The following is a 15,541-nucleotide window of genomic DNA, read 5'->3' as shown; positions in this document are numbered from 1 at the left end:
TCAGGCACGACAATTGCTGCACTCAAATTGCTAGTCAATTTAATTCGTGATATTACTGTGGTAATTTAGTAGAGTTAGCGTTTTAAGATCGAAAATCATTTCGACGTTTCAAAGGACTATATACATATGTACATAAATTCACATAGAATTGTACAAGCATTTAAACTTTAGCTAGACCGTTTAAGGCATTGATTTTTATAGTTTGTAATTAAGCTACAATCACTATTGCATAATTAATTTTCTTCGCTGAGGTGATCTCCAATTTGAAATAGAAAGAAACGGAAAGGATTTCCAGAAAAGATTTATATTAGGTTTTAAATTTAGAAGATCGACCATTAGAATTTGAGAATCTTGTTGAAATTTATTTTACATTGTATTGTCCGTTATGTGTATTTTGTGTGAAATAGAAAGAGGTTTTATTTAAGTATATTATGTGTGTAATGTAAAAAACTATGTGTTTTAAACATTTTTTTTATACAATTCCATTATTGTAATGATTTTGTTTAAAAAAATTAATGAATTGCTAATTATTTTCAATTCGTTTCTTTTGAGGCTTAGTCAAGGATTCTTTGATAATTTTATATTTTCATTTAGTTAAAAAAGAAAAGATTTTTAATTTTTTTTTCACAATCATTTAGTGCAATATCGATTAATATAACACTTAAATATAATTTTGATCTATCTATGTATTCACCAATCAAAATTCAACAAGATTGATTATTTACACTTAAAAACGTTCCCTTGTTAGTTTAATCCACTCTACTTGCCCACAGTACGGCGTTGTGTCAATAAAAGATCACCCTCTATATCCAAATAAAAAGTAATTTCCCTAGATCTAAATAATTTGTAAGAGTATATAAAAGCTTCAAATTATGATTTTGAAGTTTACAACAGAGAAGAGAATAGAAAAATCTAAGTGTAGATAACTTAACATTTATGCAATATTGTATAAAATATATCAGAGCAAGAAATGTACGTAATATTTCACTTAATGTAATTATCCAAGTCTAAACGTTCTCTTTTATAATGTATAATTTATACAAGAATCGAAGTTTGAATAATAGAATGTTGTTTAAAGCTATTCTTTATAGTTTGAGCTAAAAGTTTATCAAATATCAATTTGATACAAAACATTCATTTTTTCACAGGAGATTAAGTTTACTAAGAAGATAAAAGTGAATACATTTGAGCGAATGTTTTTTCAAGAGGACACTATAAAAAAAAATGTTTTTTGTGAAAATAATGTTGATTAATCTATCGTCGCTACATATGGGATCAAAATAATCCCAGAGCGCCCTTAACCAGTAATTTTTTTTTACTTCATAGAACGAAAACTAAATACGGCAATTAGTTCAATGCGTTCCAGATCATTTTGATCCCGATGTGATCATTATGGAACTTTTAAGAAGAGTGTAACCACGAAGATTTAAAATTAAAAAAAGCATGTATTTCTTATCAAATATACTCCCAAAAAATATTCTATCGATAAGCGAAAAATTCCTCTTAGCATTTTCTTTAAGCAAAAAATCTTATACGAATCTCGCGTGAATTTATAATACGTATTCATCTATAAGAATGAGGATACTTGAACTATAATCAAAAATAAATTCCTTTATAGAAAATTTTATTATAATAATTCGAATAGAATATTATAATAATTTGAAATGAGAAGATATCTAATATATTAACGGCACGTTTATTTGTTAGAAGAAGTCTCATTTATGTGCTACCACATTATAGCTACACGTGCGTATTAGTACATGCATGACATTCTTCTAACATTAAAAGAATTACAATTTTAAATCCAGAACTTTATGATTATACGAAATTTCTTTATTTTACAGAGTATCTTTTTGAGGTAGTATATAAATGAAAAATCCTCCGACATTAACGCGAAACCGTTAAATGATAGAATATTTTTTGGGTATATATATATATATATATCTTTACAAATTCCTGAAGTATTTTTTACTTGCAGAGTTCACATAAATAAGTTTTCGACTGACGATTCCAGAGCAATCGAGGTATGGGCTTAGAACCAGCAGCTTTGTCACTAGATCTAATTTTTAATCGGATTTAGAATTCAAACCGTTATAATGTAAGTTGTATTATTGTTATCTTCATTTACAACATCAATATTTTTCTCAAGCTGAATAAAGTTTTTAAGTGCGTACATTTTTAGTCCTTCACTTTTTGTTTTTAATACAAGTAATATAATTGTACATAAACTATTATAGATATTAAGTAAAATATATCATTGAATACAGAGTGAATATATGCAGTATATGCACATAATATATAATAAATGATACAGTAATAATTCACAAAGCAACAATTTAATATAAAAACTGATCTATTTCTTGGTAACAAATAAAATAAAAAATAGTCAAAATTCAAGATTTATTAGTCTCTTTTATCACTTCAACAATATCGCAGCTATCTTTTCTACACAAATTGATTAACCAAAAAAAGCACGTTCTACGTGAATTACAGCTACTGCGATCTAATATAGTTGTATCGTGAAACTCAATGCGTACTCTTAAACGGTGTTTTGGCTATTTTAAAATTGTGTAAACGTAGTTGTAAGTGGTTGTAGTTGTAAAAATTTACCAATCACAGCTGAATACTAGAAGAATATTCGATTGTGATTGTCAATTCTTATGATTACAACCACTTACAACTGTGCTTATGCAATTGTGTGTGTGTGTGTGTGTGTGTGTGTGTGTGTGTGTGTGTGTGTGTGGGCGCGCGCGCGTGTTGAATGGGACTAATAATACAAATGTGTAATAAATTAAACGTAAAGTAAATAAAAAATTGCATATAAGGACAAAAACGTCCAGAATAAAGTTGTAGAAATAGAATTAAGTAACAGTCTCAATTATGACAATTTAAAGTTAAAATGATTTTTATTATAATTTGTGTGAATTTAACAATCACGTAATTAAAAGGTTATTGATTACTCAGTAAAAGGTTGTTAATCAATCAGCAAATATCAAGTTTAAAAAATCATTTTATGATCAATAAATCGATGGTGAATTTGCAAAAAATATTTAATAAAAATTGAAAATATTTAATAAAAAATTAAAAAAATATTTAATAAAGATGTTTATGTACAAATCTAAATCGAGTAGATAGATTATTTTGTGTACAATTTCTTCAATATAAAATAATTTTATTACCAACAATAAAAAAATACATTACTTTAATTTATACAGATCACAATTATAAGAATATTATAATTTTAAGAAATTATTAAAGAAAAGAATTAATTAAGGTAACACTTTGCTTTTTTTTCTTCAATATAAAGATTGTGAAAGTGATTTCATATTATAATAATACTAAAAAAGTAAAAAATGAAAAAGAATTCCGTAACTTGTTAATATACATTTTAATATATATATATATATATATATATATATATATATATATATATACTTGTAAAACATTTAATTTTGCAAGTTCGATCCATAATTAGGACATGGCCTATAAATGAGACCTTCATCTTATATAACTTTTCAATGATATATACATGTATATATATATATATATATATTTATATATATACATATATATATATATATGTGTGTTAATACATAACATTTATTCGCGATAACAAAGATAACTGCTTTTAAAAGTACAATGTCAGTAATTTCATGCTATAATTTTCGCACTATTTTAAAGAATGATAAGATACAATATTCCTTTATAAGGGAGTTTATAAGTAAAATTTACAAAAAAATATTTCAATCGCCAATAGATTCTGCTCGAAGTAAAGAAATATCACTTAACAGAGAAAAATTTAGCAAGTGTAGACTATAAGTATAAAATACGTTGTGTTTGACATACTGTAACCATGAAGGCTGTTTACGTACTTCTATTGTTGGCCCTTGTTGGAATCATTTGTGCAAAAGCTGTATGTATACATTAATATATCGTAAGAGTATTTCACAGGTTGATACATAATATTTTCAAAAGAATTTTATTACTAGGGGCATTTAATTAAAATGTCAATGAAAATATGTTAATAGTCATCATGATTAATAAGACACTTCTTTTCTTGTGAAACCAGACGAAGGATGCTCTATTTATATAATCTCTTGAACGGAGATCGAAAACACTCGCAAATAATCTCTTACACTGCTGTGCCTAAGGAAAATTTCTTACCTTTCAAATTTTTCTTCAAATATTCAAAGATGTAGAAATCACATGGCGACAAAGGGCTGTAAACAAGATACTCTACAGGATATTTTCCATCGGAACTGTGTCGCTATGCGATTTTCACTTCTTTAGAAATCTAATAGTATCTTGATTCTGTAACTTTTTTTAACGATATTGTCGGTATCATTATTATATTGTCGTTGTGCAGATATTATACATGGTAAAAAATCTGCGCAACAACATGACCATAACAAACTATCGTTACACAAGAGTTACACAAGAGTTACACAATCGGAGATACTCAGAAAGAATTTGAACGACTGAAAATTTTCATTGGACGCAGCAGTGTATGTAACGATTTGTGAGCGGAATTGATCCCAGCTTAAGAAATTTTATGAATATCCGTTTTCTAATTTCACGAAGGAAAAAAATGCCTTGTTAACTATAATGATTATTAACATATTATAGTTGATAATTTATCTGAATGTTTCGTTCGCTACGTTTTATTCGGCTACCCCTATTATAAATAATTTTTATTATTACATTATACCAATCAACTTGTCAAAAGAAAATAATGTTAGTAAATATAAAAAATATTGTTTATAAATAAAAAATCTTTAAGAAATAATAAGAAAATAAATATTTTATTTAGTAGAATTATTATTCTTATTTAGTAGAATTATTATTCTTATTTATTTAAAGGATATATCTTTAGGATATAATACGGTATATCAATTCATTTTAACACACTATCGAAAATAAAATTCTTCTGAATAACATTTATGGTATAATATAATATGTATAGTATAATATAGGGTTGGTAAAGTAATGTATTACATTACATTACAAGTTACTTTTTTCGATAACGAATGGGTGACGACATTACAGTTTCTTCTGAGTAACGTTCATTGTAATGCAGTTACATTTTTGGAATAATGTTAACGATTTCACTAGTTACTTTTATCATTACTTTATTTCTAGCCATAGAAATTTTAGTCGTAACTAGATCGTATTGTACACACACACACACACACACACACACACACACACACACACACACACACACACACATGTATAATATATATACCTATATACATAAATATATGATAAAGGTATATATACTTATATATACATATATGAATATATATATGTATGTATACCTATGTATACACACATATATAGTATATATACATATATATACATTTATCACAGTTTTTGAGCTTTATTTCTCTATTAAAAGATAGAATTCTGACTTCTTTTCAGAATATTTCGCAAAAATTTGTATATGATAGTGTTTTTCATTGATAAAATTAGTGCGCACTTCAAAATCGTTATACATAAAGATGTAAAGATGTTTAATAAAAATATAGAAATGAGTTAAACCGCGAAAAAACCTCAACACATTTTGTTAAAGCTTAAATTAATTAGCTTAAGCCCTAAGCCGTAAGAAATTTACCAATAGTCGATTATTCTCCTCATATTTGATCATGATTGGTCAATTTCTTATGGTTCTTATGGAAGCTTAAATTTTAAGATTTTCACCTAAAAATCTCATTATAGATGCTAAAGGAATCTTAAAATCGTCTGTTTTATCGATTAATCACAATTTTTATATAACAAATATTTTTTTCCTCTTTCACAAATTTGAAAATTTTTTAATTTCCATGATTAAAGTATACGCATTAATACGTGTCTATAGTTTAAGCTACAAACAAAAAAAATTATTTAAATTAAGATCTTCTTTACCATTTCTTAATTCAATATGGCTTATCACTGAAGTTATCAGTATCATAACATTTGCTTAATATAAAAATTTTATAATCTGCATCTAAAATCAATTCGTAACTAATAGCTCATATGAACAAACAACGTGGAATTCTTAGAATTAAACTTAGACTTCTGATTAAAACGCTATTGTTATACGAAAATTTATGTATAAATTTATGTGTGCGACATTGATGTAGCAGTATATAAAAATATGTCGATATCATCAGTAAAACAGCGATCTCGTAATTCGGACTTCGCATTTTAGGATCACTTTGATCTACAGATTAGACAAAAATGTTAGATCAGAGCTTATTTATTAGAGTTTATTATTTATTTAACAAATTTAATTAAATTTTGTGCTAGAAATTGTCAATTAAATTAATTATTATAAACTTTTTTTTGTTCAGTCTTTTACTTTTTTTTTCTTTTTAATTAGACTCTCGATCGAGCGAAAGAACCATCTCATTCAAAGCATCCTCCTGTACATTCTGGTAAACATGATGAAAATGATGAACACGGTGGTGGACATGACGGTGGACATGACGGTGGACACGATGGTGGACACGATGGTGGACACGATGGTGGTAACGATGGTAACGGTGGTAACGGTGGTAACGGTGGTAACGGTGGTAACGGTGGTATAGGATTAATAACCATACTTTTGGTAAGGATTATGTAAAAAGAAATTACATAAAACAATTATATTTATTATTAAAATGCAAAAAATAGTATTCTAAAAAGAAATAAAAAAATACATATTAACAAAAACATTATTATCGATCAGTTTATATGATAAAAATTAATTATATTTAAACTAATTCATGACTGATCTATTAATAAATGTTTATAATACAATATAATAAAATTTTAGATAATATAATAAATTTTAGATTTATTATATATAATATAATAAAATTATAGAAATAAACAATCTTAATAATTATCAAATTGTATCAATTATTTATTAAAATTAATATTTTGAGCAGAACATTATGAAAATATATAAATAAATAAGATTGTCTAATTTATGCTTATGATAGAATATGTATTAATAAAATTAAATGAAATTTATTTATTATTACTGTTTTTATGTACAGAAGATTTTTTTTAATTTTACAGAAATTGGTGTGCAGTTTACTGGGAAACTTACTATATAGTCTAGGTCTAGGTGGTCTTTGTACAAAGTTTTAATGAAAGAAAAAATTAAATACACACCATGTAAGTTATGAATCTCTAAGTAAATTATGATCTCTGGACGTTAAATGTTGCATTGTAAAAGATCTCTAGCAATAATTTAATAATTTCTAAAGTTTCGTATATAGATGAGTTCATTTTTTACAGAAAGGATAACTTCTATTATCGACATCGTAAAGACACTTTTATGAAATGTATTATTTATCAAATAATATACTTATTATTATTATTATTATTATTATTATTATTATTATTATTATTATTATTATTATTATTATTATACATAACTCGAATGCACTGTAACTCTTTTAAACACGTTTAATTTTGAAGTCAAGTATTGTATATGATTTGCACTTCTAATAAATAAATAATTTATTGAGCAACTGGATTATACTGTGAAATTATTCTCAAATATTCCATAAATTGTTTGTAAATAAAAAGAGAGTATTATAAAATAAATGGTTAAAAAAAGCAAAAAATATTATATATACAAATTGCAATTATTAATTTTAAAATGTAATCGCTCGGTTTTACCAAATACATTCATGAGCTTTATTCTTTAAGACATTATAAAGACGACATTAAAGCAATATGTGTTAATATTATAACTGATAATGACTACGTTGTTATTAAATTAGAGTTTCCTTTTCCCTTTGAAGTCTTAAAAAAATATCTTCTGAAGATTTTTTAGCACGAATGTTGTCTAGAATAATTGTCCTTATATTATGAGTGTCAAGAGAGATAAATCTTTTCTGCTTGTTCAAACCGCTATTTGAATTTGAAACAAAAACAACAGAAAAATATTGTCATCGGACGAGGATCAAAGTGAAAACAGAGAATGCTAATGCAACAATAATGAGATGCAATATCGAAGAATTCCGCTTTAGCCGTGAACAAGATCATCAACGCGAGATGCTAGGAGTGGCAATTAAAAACATTTATCATTTTATAGTCAAAGATATATTTATACATAGAAAAAAAATGAATTCCTGATTCATGTATATTTTTATTCTTGAATACTATTTACTTTCACTTAAGTATAAAATATTCTCAAGTAAGTACTTTATTCCTAAAATTGTATTCTTGTTTCTAAAATTATTATATGATTCTAACAAACTCAATCTCATTATTTACAAACTATTTATTCTTGGATTAAAAATTATAAATTTGAAAATTCATCGGCAAGCGACAACAGTGTGTATAAAAGCCCCTCAGTAATATCAAGATGTTGAAAGTGCATGGGTATAGTGAATAACGATTGACGGTGATTTTGTGAGTGAACTGTTGCATTCGAGGAACATATTTCTAAATGTGATTCAATCTTTAAGGGTGGATGAAATATTCAACTCGTTCTAATGTTTATGTTAGTTATATTGCAAATGGGGATGCGCGAACAGTCAGCCGACTTTGTCACTGCGACGTGACGAAGAGGCGTCTATACACGCGGGCGGATTTTCTGCGACGGATTCACGGATCTGCTACCCAAAGTTAAATGGATGAGCACGAATTCGTCGCGGCAGATCCGCTTGTATGTGCAGCCAACGTTCTCTGCCATTGTGACGAGGTTGACTGTCTGTTTGCATCCTTATTTGCAATACGGCTAACGGAGATAAAACGGTCTCAGCATTTCACTTGCCTTTTAGAGAGCCTATAATCAGAGTGGCGACATACGAGAGACAACGTCATATTTTAGCGAAATTCTGCGAGAGAGAGAAAGAGATATACGGTTTCAGTCTGTCCAACAGACTGTCAGTTTTAGGGTTAGATGCAACAGCATTAAACGACATAGATAAGTAAAGGTACATTGATAAAAATGAAATTATCGAAATTATTTTAGAAATATCTACGCTAACATAGAGAGCCTACAATCAGAGTGACGCTATACAGGTATCACTTGTGATTGGTCCGCCATGTTTTAGCCATTCTCTCCAGTTTTTTAAACGCATTATTTTCTAAATTTTGAATTCATGCTAAAAAATGCTCAAAAATTGTGACAAATTAAAAAATGATAATAAATAAATATTGTATATAAAATAATAAAACTTTTACATATATTATTTATTATAAAATTTCATTTATTTTGTACTATTGCAATATTGTACATTTTGTAATGTTGCACATTACTTTATACAAAACGTTATTTATTGCACATTATTTGCGCTATTAAATGCGCTAGTTTATTATCCATTCTCTGTTCCTACATTTTAGGAGCAAAATGCATTTGTAATAATATAAAAGAAATCAAAAATTCAGAAAAATATTATATATGTATATACCATTTCATAAAATATTATATATTAAATATCGTAATTATCATATTATTTGATTTAGACTCACAATGCAATGATATATAATTGAAAAGATTACGACAAAAAGAGAAAGAATTAAATTCGTAACCAATGTGATGACTATACGTATACTTAGTGCCAAGACACGTGTCTTCAGATATTGTAATTAATCTGTGTATATTTTGTTACATTTTTATTTTAATATTTTAAATACATTATTTATAAAGAATAAATTACTTTACCTCACATACAGATGAATTTTTTGACCAATTTTTATATTTGCCATTTATACTCTTTAACCAATTCATTCGACGTTCTGTGTCTTTCGGAATTATTTTCATAACATATCCTTTTTTTAATGAATTGTTACAAAACGGTATTGTACATCCAATCATATTTCTAAAATAATTTCGATAACTTCATTTTTATCAATGTACCTTTACGTATCTATGTCGTTCAATGCTGTTGCACCTAACTGACAGTCTGTTGAATAGACTGAGACTGTCTATCTCTTTCTCTCTCGCAGAATTTCGCTAAAATATGACGTCATCTCTCGTATGGCGCCACTCTGATTATAGGCTCTCTACCCCATTCTTATTCTTATAATTATATTTACAATTTGCAATTTGAATAAAGTTGGAACTCTTCTAATTGCATAAGCAAACATTTAATTTAAAATTGTGAAGAAAATTTATATGTAATAAAAATTAATCAACCTTAGAGGCCCTCCACCATCCCCATCAATTTTTAATGGCGGTCCTCTTTTCTTTGTAAGTATACTCCTCCGTAAAAAAACGAGTTACTAAATCCGTTTTTGCAGGTAAGTATGTTTTAAATTTATTTTTTAATTTTATATCTCTCTTTTTTTCTTTAATTATTTTATTATATTTCGCTAAAATCATATTGCATTATGATTAGTGAAATACAATAAAATAATTAACAATTACATTGCATAGCTTTTTAATATTATCTTTTATTGTAATCCTTTAATAATACAATAATTATTTACAATACAATATATAATAAAAAATGTTGTTCGAAATATAATAAGAATTATATTATAGGAGCACAATTAACAAAATTTAGTAATGAGGTATTATACGAAAATGTCGAAAATACATACGATACACAAATTTTCTAAACCAATGTTTAATGAAATATTGATAAATGTGGAATGAAAATGCTAACAACAATTAGATCGTACTTACTATTAATTATTAACTTGCGATTATATTATAAAACTTATTAATATCGTGATAAAAAGTCATTAATACATTTACGACAAGACTTCCACCGCATTTAAGATAATTATCCCGATAATTTGATCAAGGTCCCTCCACGTTGTGATAAGCTTAGTATCCGATACAAAAAAGAAAAAAATCTTCACAGAAAAGCGAACTTGATATATTCTGATTCCACGTCAAATTCATAAGATCCATTAGCAAAAAAAAATTAAACAATCCGTCAAACACCAGCGGTCTTATTACAGAAGGATGTGAATTCCAAATCTTTCAGACCACTTATGATAGAAATAATTTTGGTAGCATCGTAATTACATTTTTATTGCATTTTTAATATAATATCAAAATTTGCAAGGAATTTATATGTTCTGCCACACTACAAATCATCTCTTATTAAAATAAAAAGATAAAATGATTTTCTTATGGAATGGTGATTACGAAGGAATATATTTAATAATAATAAAATACATGCATTATTGTAATTTTTTATATGTATGAATGCAAAAGTATCTCGGGTACCAACTAGAGATAAATCGAACTTAATAATAACGAGATTCTAAAGAACTAAGTATGCTTTCTGAAAAATTTGTTATTATATATAAAATTTAACAATCTTTTTTTTCTGCATTTTTCCAAAATTTTAATTATTAATACCCCGTTAATGTAAAGGTATCCATTCGACTTATCTCGAATTTTTTGTATCCACACATTTTTAATTAAATTCATGTAATCACGATATCATTGATAAAAGAACATAAGGTTGTGTAATTAATTTTGATAAAAAAATTATCCAACAAAATCGACAAAAATCAAAACTTGTTTAATATAATCTCGTAATATATCTGCATGTATTTTATCATAGAAAAGTATAATATACATATAAATTAATAATTAACAATATTCTGGAATGGCGGGATGTCTCCAACACCTAAAAATAATTTTAAAATAACAGTTAAAAAATTAAATATATACATTCGTAATCATATTTTTTTGTTAGAGCAATCATCGAAAAATAAGCAAATTATTTGCATAAAGCTTAAATTTATTTACTTAATAATTTGGATTAAAAAAAATAATCATTATACGTATATCCATACATTAATTATATAATATTAAATTCGTATTGTTATTAAAATATAGTATACTAACTATATACTAATATACTATTACTAACATTATTATTACTAGTGGGAGAACATTTAATAAAACAAAAAAAGCGACGAAAATTGTATGTTAAAGTATACTACTGAATTAATTTCGTAACTTGATTTTAAAATATATAACATATAATTGTCTGTCTCATTGACAAAATTATTACTTCCAGTGCAACACGAGAAAACTCGAGATTAATTCCGATCTTATATAAGAATTTCCAACAAGATACCAAACTAGACTTTGCGAATGGACTTTACAGAAAGCGACGAGGAATAAGTCTTCATATGATATTGTAAAAATAATTTCGATTTTCTATCGGTACAAATCACGCATTCACTGCATCAACATAGCATCCATTTGACGCGAGGGACAGCAATGAGGCTTTCGTACATAATAAATTAATCATTAATATTTGTAATTTTTTAATGTTAAAAATATAAATGTAAAAAACAAACAAGAAGTTAATATTTAACCTATATTACCTCAGTCAAAGAATCTTTACTGACTTATTTAATAAATTAAATAGACGAAAAATTGACGATTATTTCAAATTTTTAGAAGTCACTTAAAATTATTAATGACTTTTTCATATTTACAATAAAATTCAAATTAAAAAAAATTTTTTTAATTAAACATCTATCAAATTCGTTAAATTAATAAACAATTTTTGTTATCATATGGTTCGTCGATTTCGTGTAATTTACATAAATAAAACAACAATAAATTTGATTTACTACGAAAAGATAAATGCTATCTGTATGGAATAGATATATTTAATATGAATATATAAACATTCCAATAAATATATAATTTAAATTAATAATTATTGCGGAAATTACAAAAATAAACATGATGGCATTTACCTGGACATAGTTCACATAAATTTTATATTTATGTATGTAATATTATTATACATACATTTATTTATAAAATTAATTACAATATTAATGCGTATACATACTTTGTATATGTATAGAATTTTATAGGATATTAAGTTTAATTTCAGGGGAGCTGAAAATTCAATGAAATTTAAAATTATATATAATTTTATTTTCATATTTGACAATTGGGTTGTTGAATTAAATAAAATTTACGATTAATTTAAAATTTTATTTAATTTTTAATCTTTTCTTTGTAATTATACGTAAATATACGTACACATGATGTCTATGTATCCTTACCTACATATTATATAATTTATTAGTTAGATTTATTATATAATATTTTTTTAGTTTAATTATATTTATTTTTTTAAATAAAAAAATTTAATTACCCGATCGCGAAATCCATTTAAGTGTTATTTTATTTATAATAATTTAATTTTTCAATTTATCTACATTTATTGTCTTTACCTATACAGTCCCTACCTACTTGTCCTACCTATCCGTATTTTCATTTATTCGTGCCTATTCGCGTATCCTATCTCTGTTTGTATATTTCTATTTCCTACATTACTTAACGTGTAACACCACGAATATAATACGTTAATGACTGTGTTCAACAGAGAAAGCAGCTTTGCAAATATTGTAAAATTCTTCAACACGATTGATTCTTGCTTTAGGTTCTTTATGAATTTAAATGAACTAATGATATTAAATCAAATTTTACAATAATTGCAAAACTGCTATTTTGCTGAATGCAGCAGCTAATGCCTAACCATGTCCTATCAAGTACTGATAAATTCAGAGAGATTACCTAATTGCGATCATATTAAATAAATGAGCAATAAATGATAATAATTAAAATAGACTTTTAATTTTTAAAATACAAAAAATTAATAAATAACAGAGCTAATGAGAGCCATTGCGGATAATGAAGTGCAATTAGAATTTGTAGATTAAAAAACCTACAAAACTTGCGCTTCATTATCTGCACTAGCTCTCATTAGCCCTATTATTTATTAGTTATTGTATTTTAAATCAACAAGAACTCGCAATTTGCGAGTAAGTTGCCCTCCCGAATATTCAGAATTTATCTTTATATATATATATTAGGTGTTGGAATTAATTCGTAGCGTTTTTAATGAAAGAATGTTATTTATTTCACATGAGCATTAAAAAATACATTAATGAAAGTACTTTCCATCACTTGTAAAACGCTACGAATTAATTCCAACACCTAATATATATATATATATCTTTCAAAAAATTAGATTGGTGTTACACACCACTTCGTTCAGATCCTCGTCTTTTCTCTGGCCAATATTCTGGCTTAATATGCCAGAGATCGACAGCAAGGAGAAATATTCCTTTCTTGGTGCCAATTGAAAGCGTAAAATTTTACGCTTTTGTATGATGCGCGAAACACGAACGCGTCGCGAAGGGGCCACCATATTAATCAAATAGTAATAATATTAATTAAATATTAATTATTAATAATAATAATTTTATTAATGCATGTGTGTGAATAAATTTATTCTTTATTCGCGTCTATTCGAAACTATAAATATAAGTATTTGTATTTAACTAAAAATATAAGTATTTGACTAAAAATAAATCTAAATTTAAAAAAATCTCTATGAGGAATGTTTTCAATATTTTGATTTTATAAATCTCAAATATTATGAAATTAGATCAAATTTCTTAATATAAATTTTACACAATATAAACAACAAAACTTCAAATTAAATATAAATCGAAAATTACTAAATCGGTTACTATCCCATAATATTTAAGACCCATGTACGTATCCTTAACGATTCGAACGATTCGTTGCTGAATCTCATCTCAAAACATGCAGAGAGATAAGAAATTCAGATAAATGATGTAAGATCCAAAAGGGAGATAATTTTCCCTTACCTTAATAAATATTGTATATCGTTTATATTTTAAATTATTACAATCATTATTTCTGTACAATTCATTATTTCAAAATTAAGTATTTTAATAGATGCAAAATCCCGAATGCGATTTTTTAAAATAATTTAAAATAAAATTCTATTATTTCTTGACATAATAAACCTATAATATATTGGATCTTACATCATGTTACTATTTTGACTGGTATAAAATCCAATTACTACATATGGATAAGTTATAAAAGTTTAGGCTAAAGTAGGTGCATTTAGTGCAATTTAGGTAAATTATAGTAACAATTAATAATCATAAAATATTTTTTATAAAAAAAGCGAAATTAACAAATTATACGACAAATGCGCTACATTAAAATATCTGTTATTTCATTAGTAACAAGTATACAAATAATAAGTGTGAAGCAATACAAAGGATATCTTTGAAAACAGTTGTATGTATTATATACATATATGTGTATGTATATTATTTTTTTCTGCACCAACTTAAATAAAATTTAATTCTGAATGAAAATAGGATAGATAGAAAGAATAATAAAACTATACTTATTGTACTGTAATAAACACTGTTCTATATTATAATATCTGTAGACAAAAAAACAATTTCATTTACTCTAATTACTTTTTATATACATATATTCTTTATATTTTTTAATTTACTGTATTTCATTTATTTAAAAAATACGAATACTTTATTAATTCTTGTTTTTACTTCCAAGTGCGTTAAGACGTAATATACAAGGTGTTTGATAATTCTGTTGACAACGCTCGTAGGTACAGCGGACAAAACTGAATCGAAAAGTCTTGTATTCATCATTTTGCAATTTTTGCAATAATTAACAAGATATTAATAATCGTTTGATATTGGTTTTCAATAAATTTTTACTCAAAATCATTAACTTTACAGAAAAACAACAAGAAACAAAAAT

General features: G+C 25.8%; 1 protein-coding gene across 2 annotated transcripts; it reads left to right on the top strand.

Annotated features, from left to right (window-relative positions):
* The first annotated feature begins 3,738 nt into the window (after window positions 1-3,738).
* LOC105144260 (uncharacterized) lies at window positions 3,739-10,661 on the top strand. Of its 2 annotated transcripts, XM_087407293.1 has the most exons (4): window positions 3,739-3,913; window positions 6,362-6,589; window positions 7,045-7,143; window positions 7,267-10,661. In XM_087407293.1, the coding sequence occupies exons 1-3, from the start codon at window positions 3,854-3,856 to the stop codon at window positions 7,114-7,116; spliced, it is 360 nt and encodes a 119-aa protein (XP_087263419.1). In that variant the 5' UTR covers window positions 3,739-3,853; the 3' UTR covers window positions 7,117-7,143; window positions 7,267-10,661. The 2 variants fall into 2 exon arrangements, with proteins under 2 accessions (XP_087263419.1, XP_011051353.2); XM_011053051.2 differs by having other exon boundaries at window positions 7,045-10,661.
* Window positions 10,662-15,541: the final 4,880 nt, after the last annotated feature.

The sequence above is a fragment of the Acromyrmex echinatior genome, chromosome 6, assembly GCF_024713525.1.
Source record: "Acromyrmex echinatior isolate Ae372 chromosome 6, ASM2471352v2, whole genome shotgun sequence".
Classification (NCBI taxonomy): domain Eukaryota; kingdom Metazoa; phylum Arthropoda; class Insecta; order Hymenoptera; family Formicidae; genus Acromyrmex; species Acromyrmex echinatior.
The sequence above is the reverse complement of the archived record's forward strand: the minus strand, read 5'-3'. Positions and strand labels throughout refer to the sequence as shown.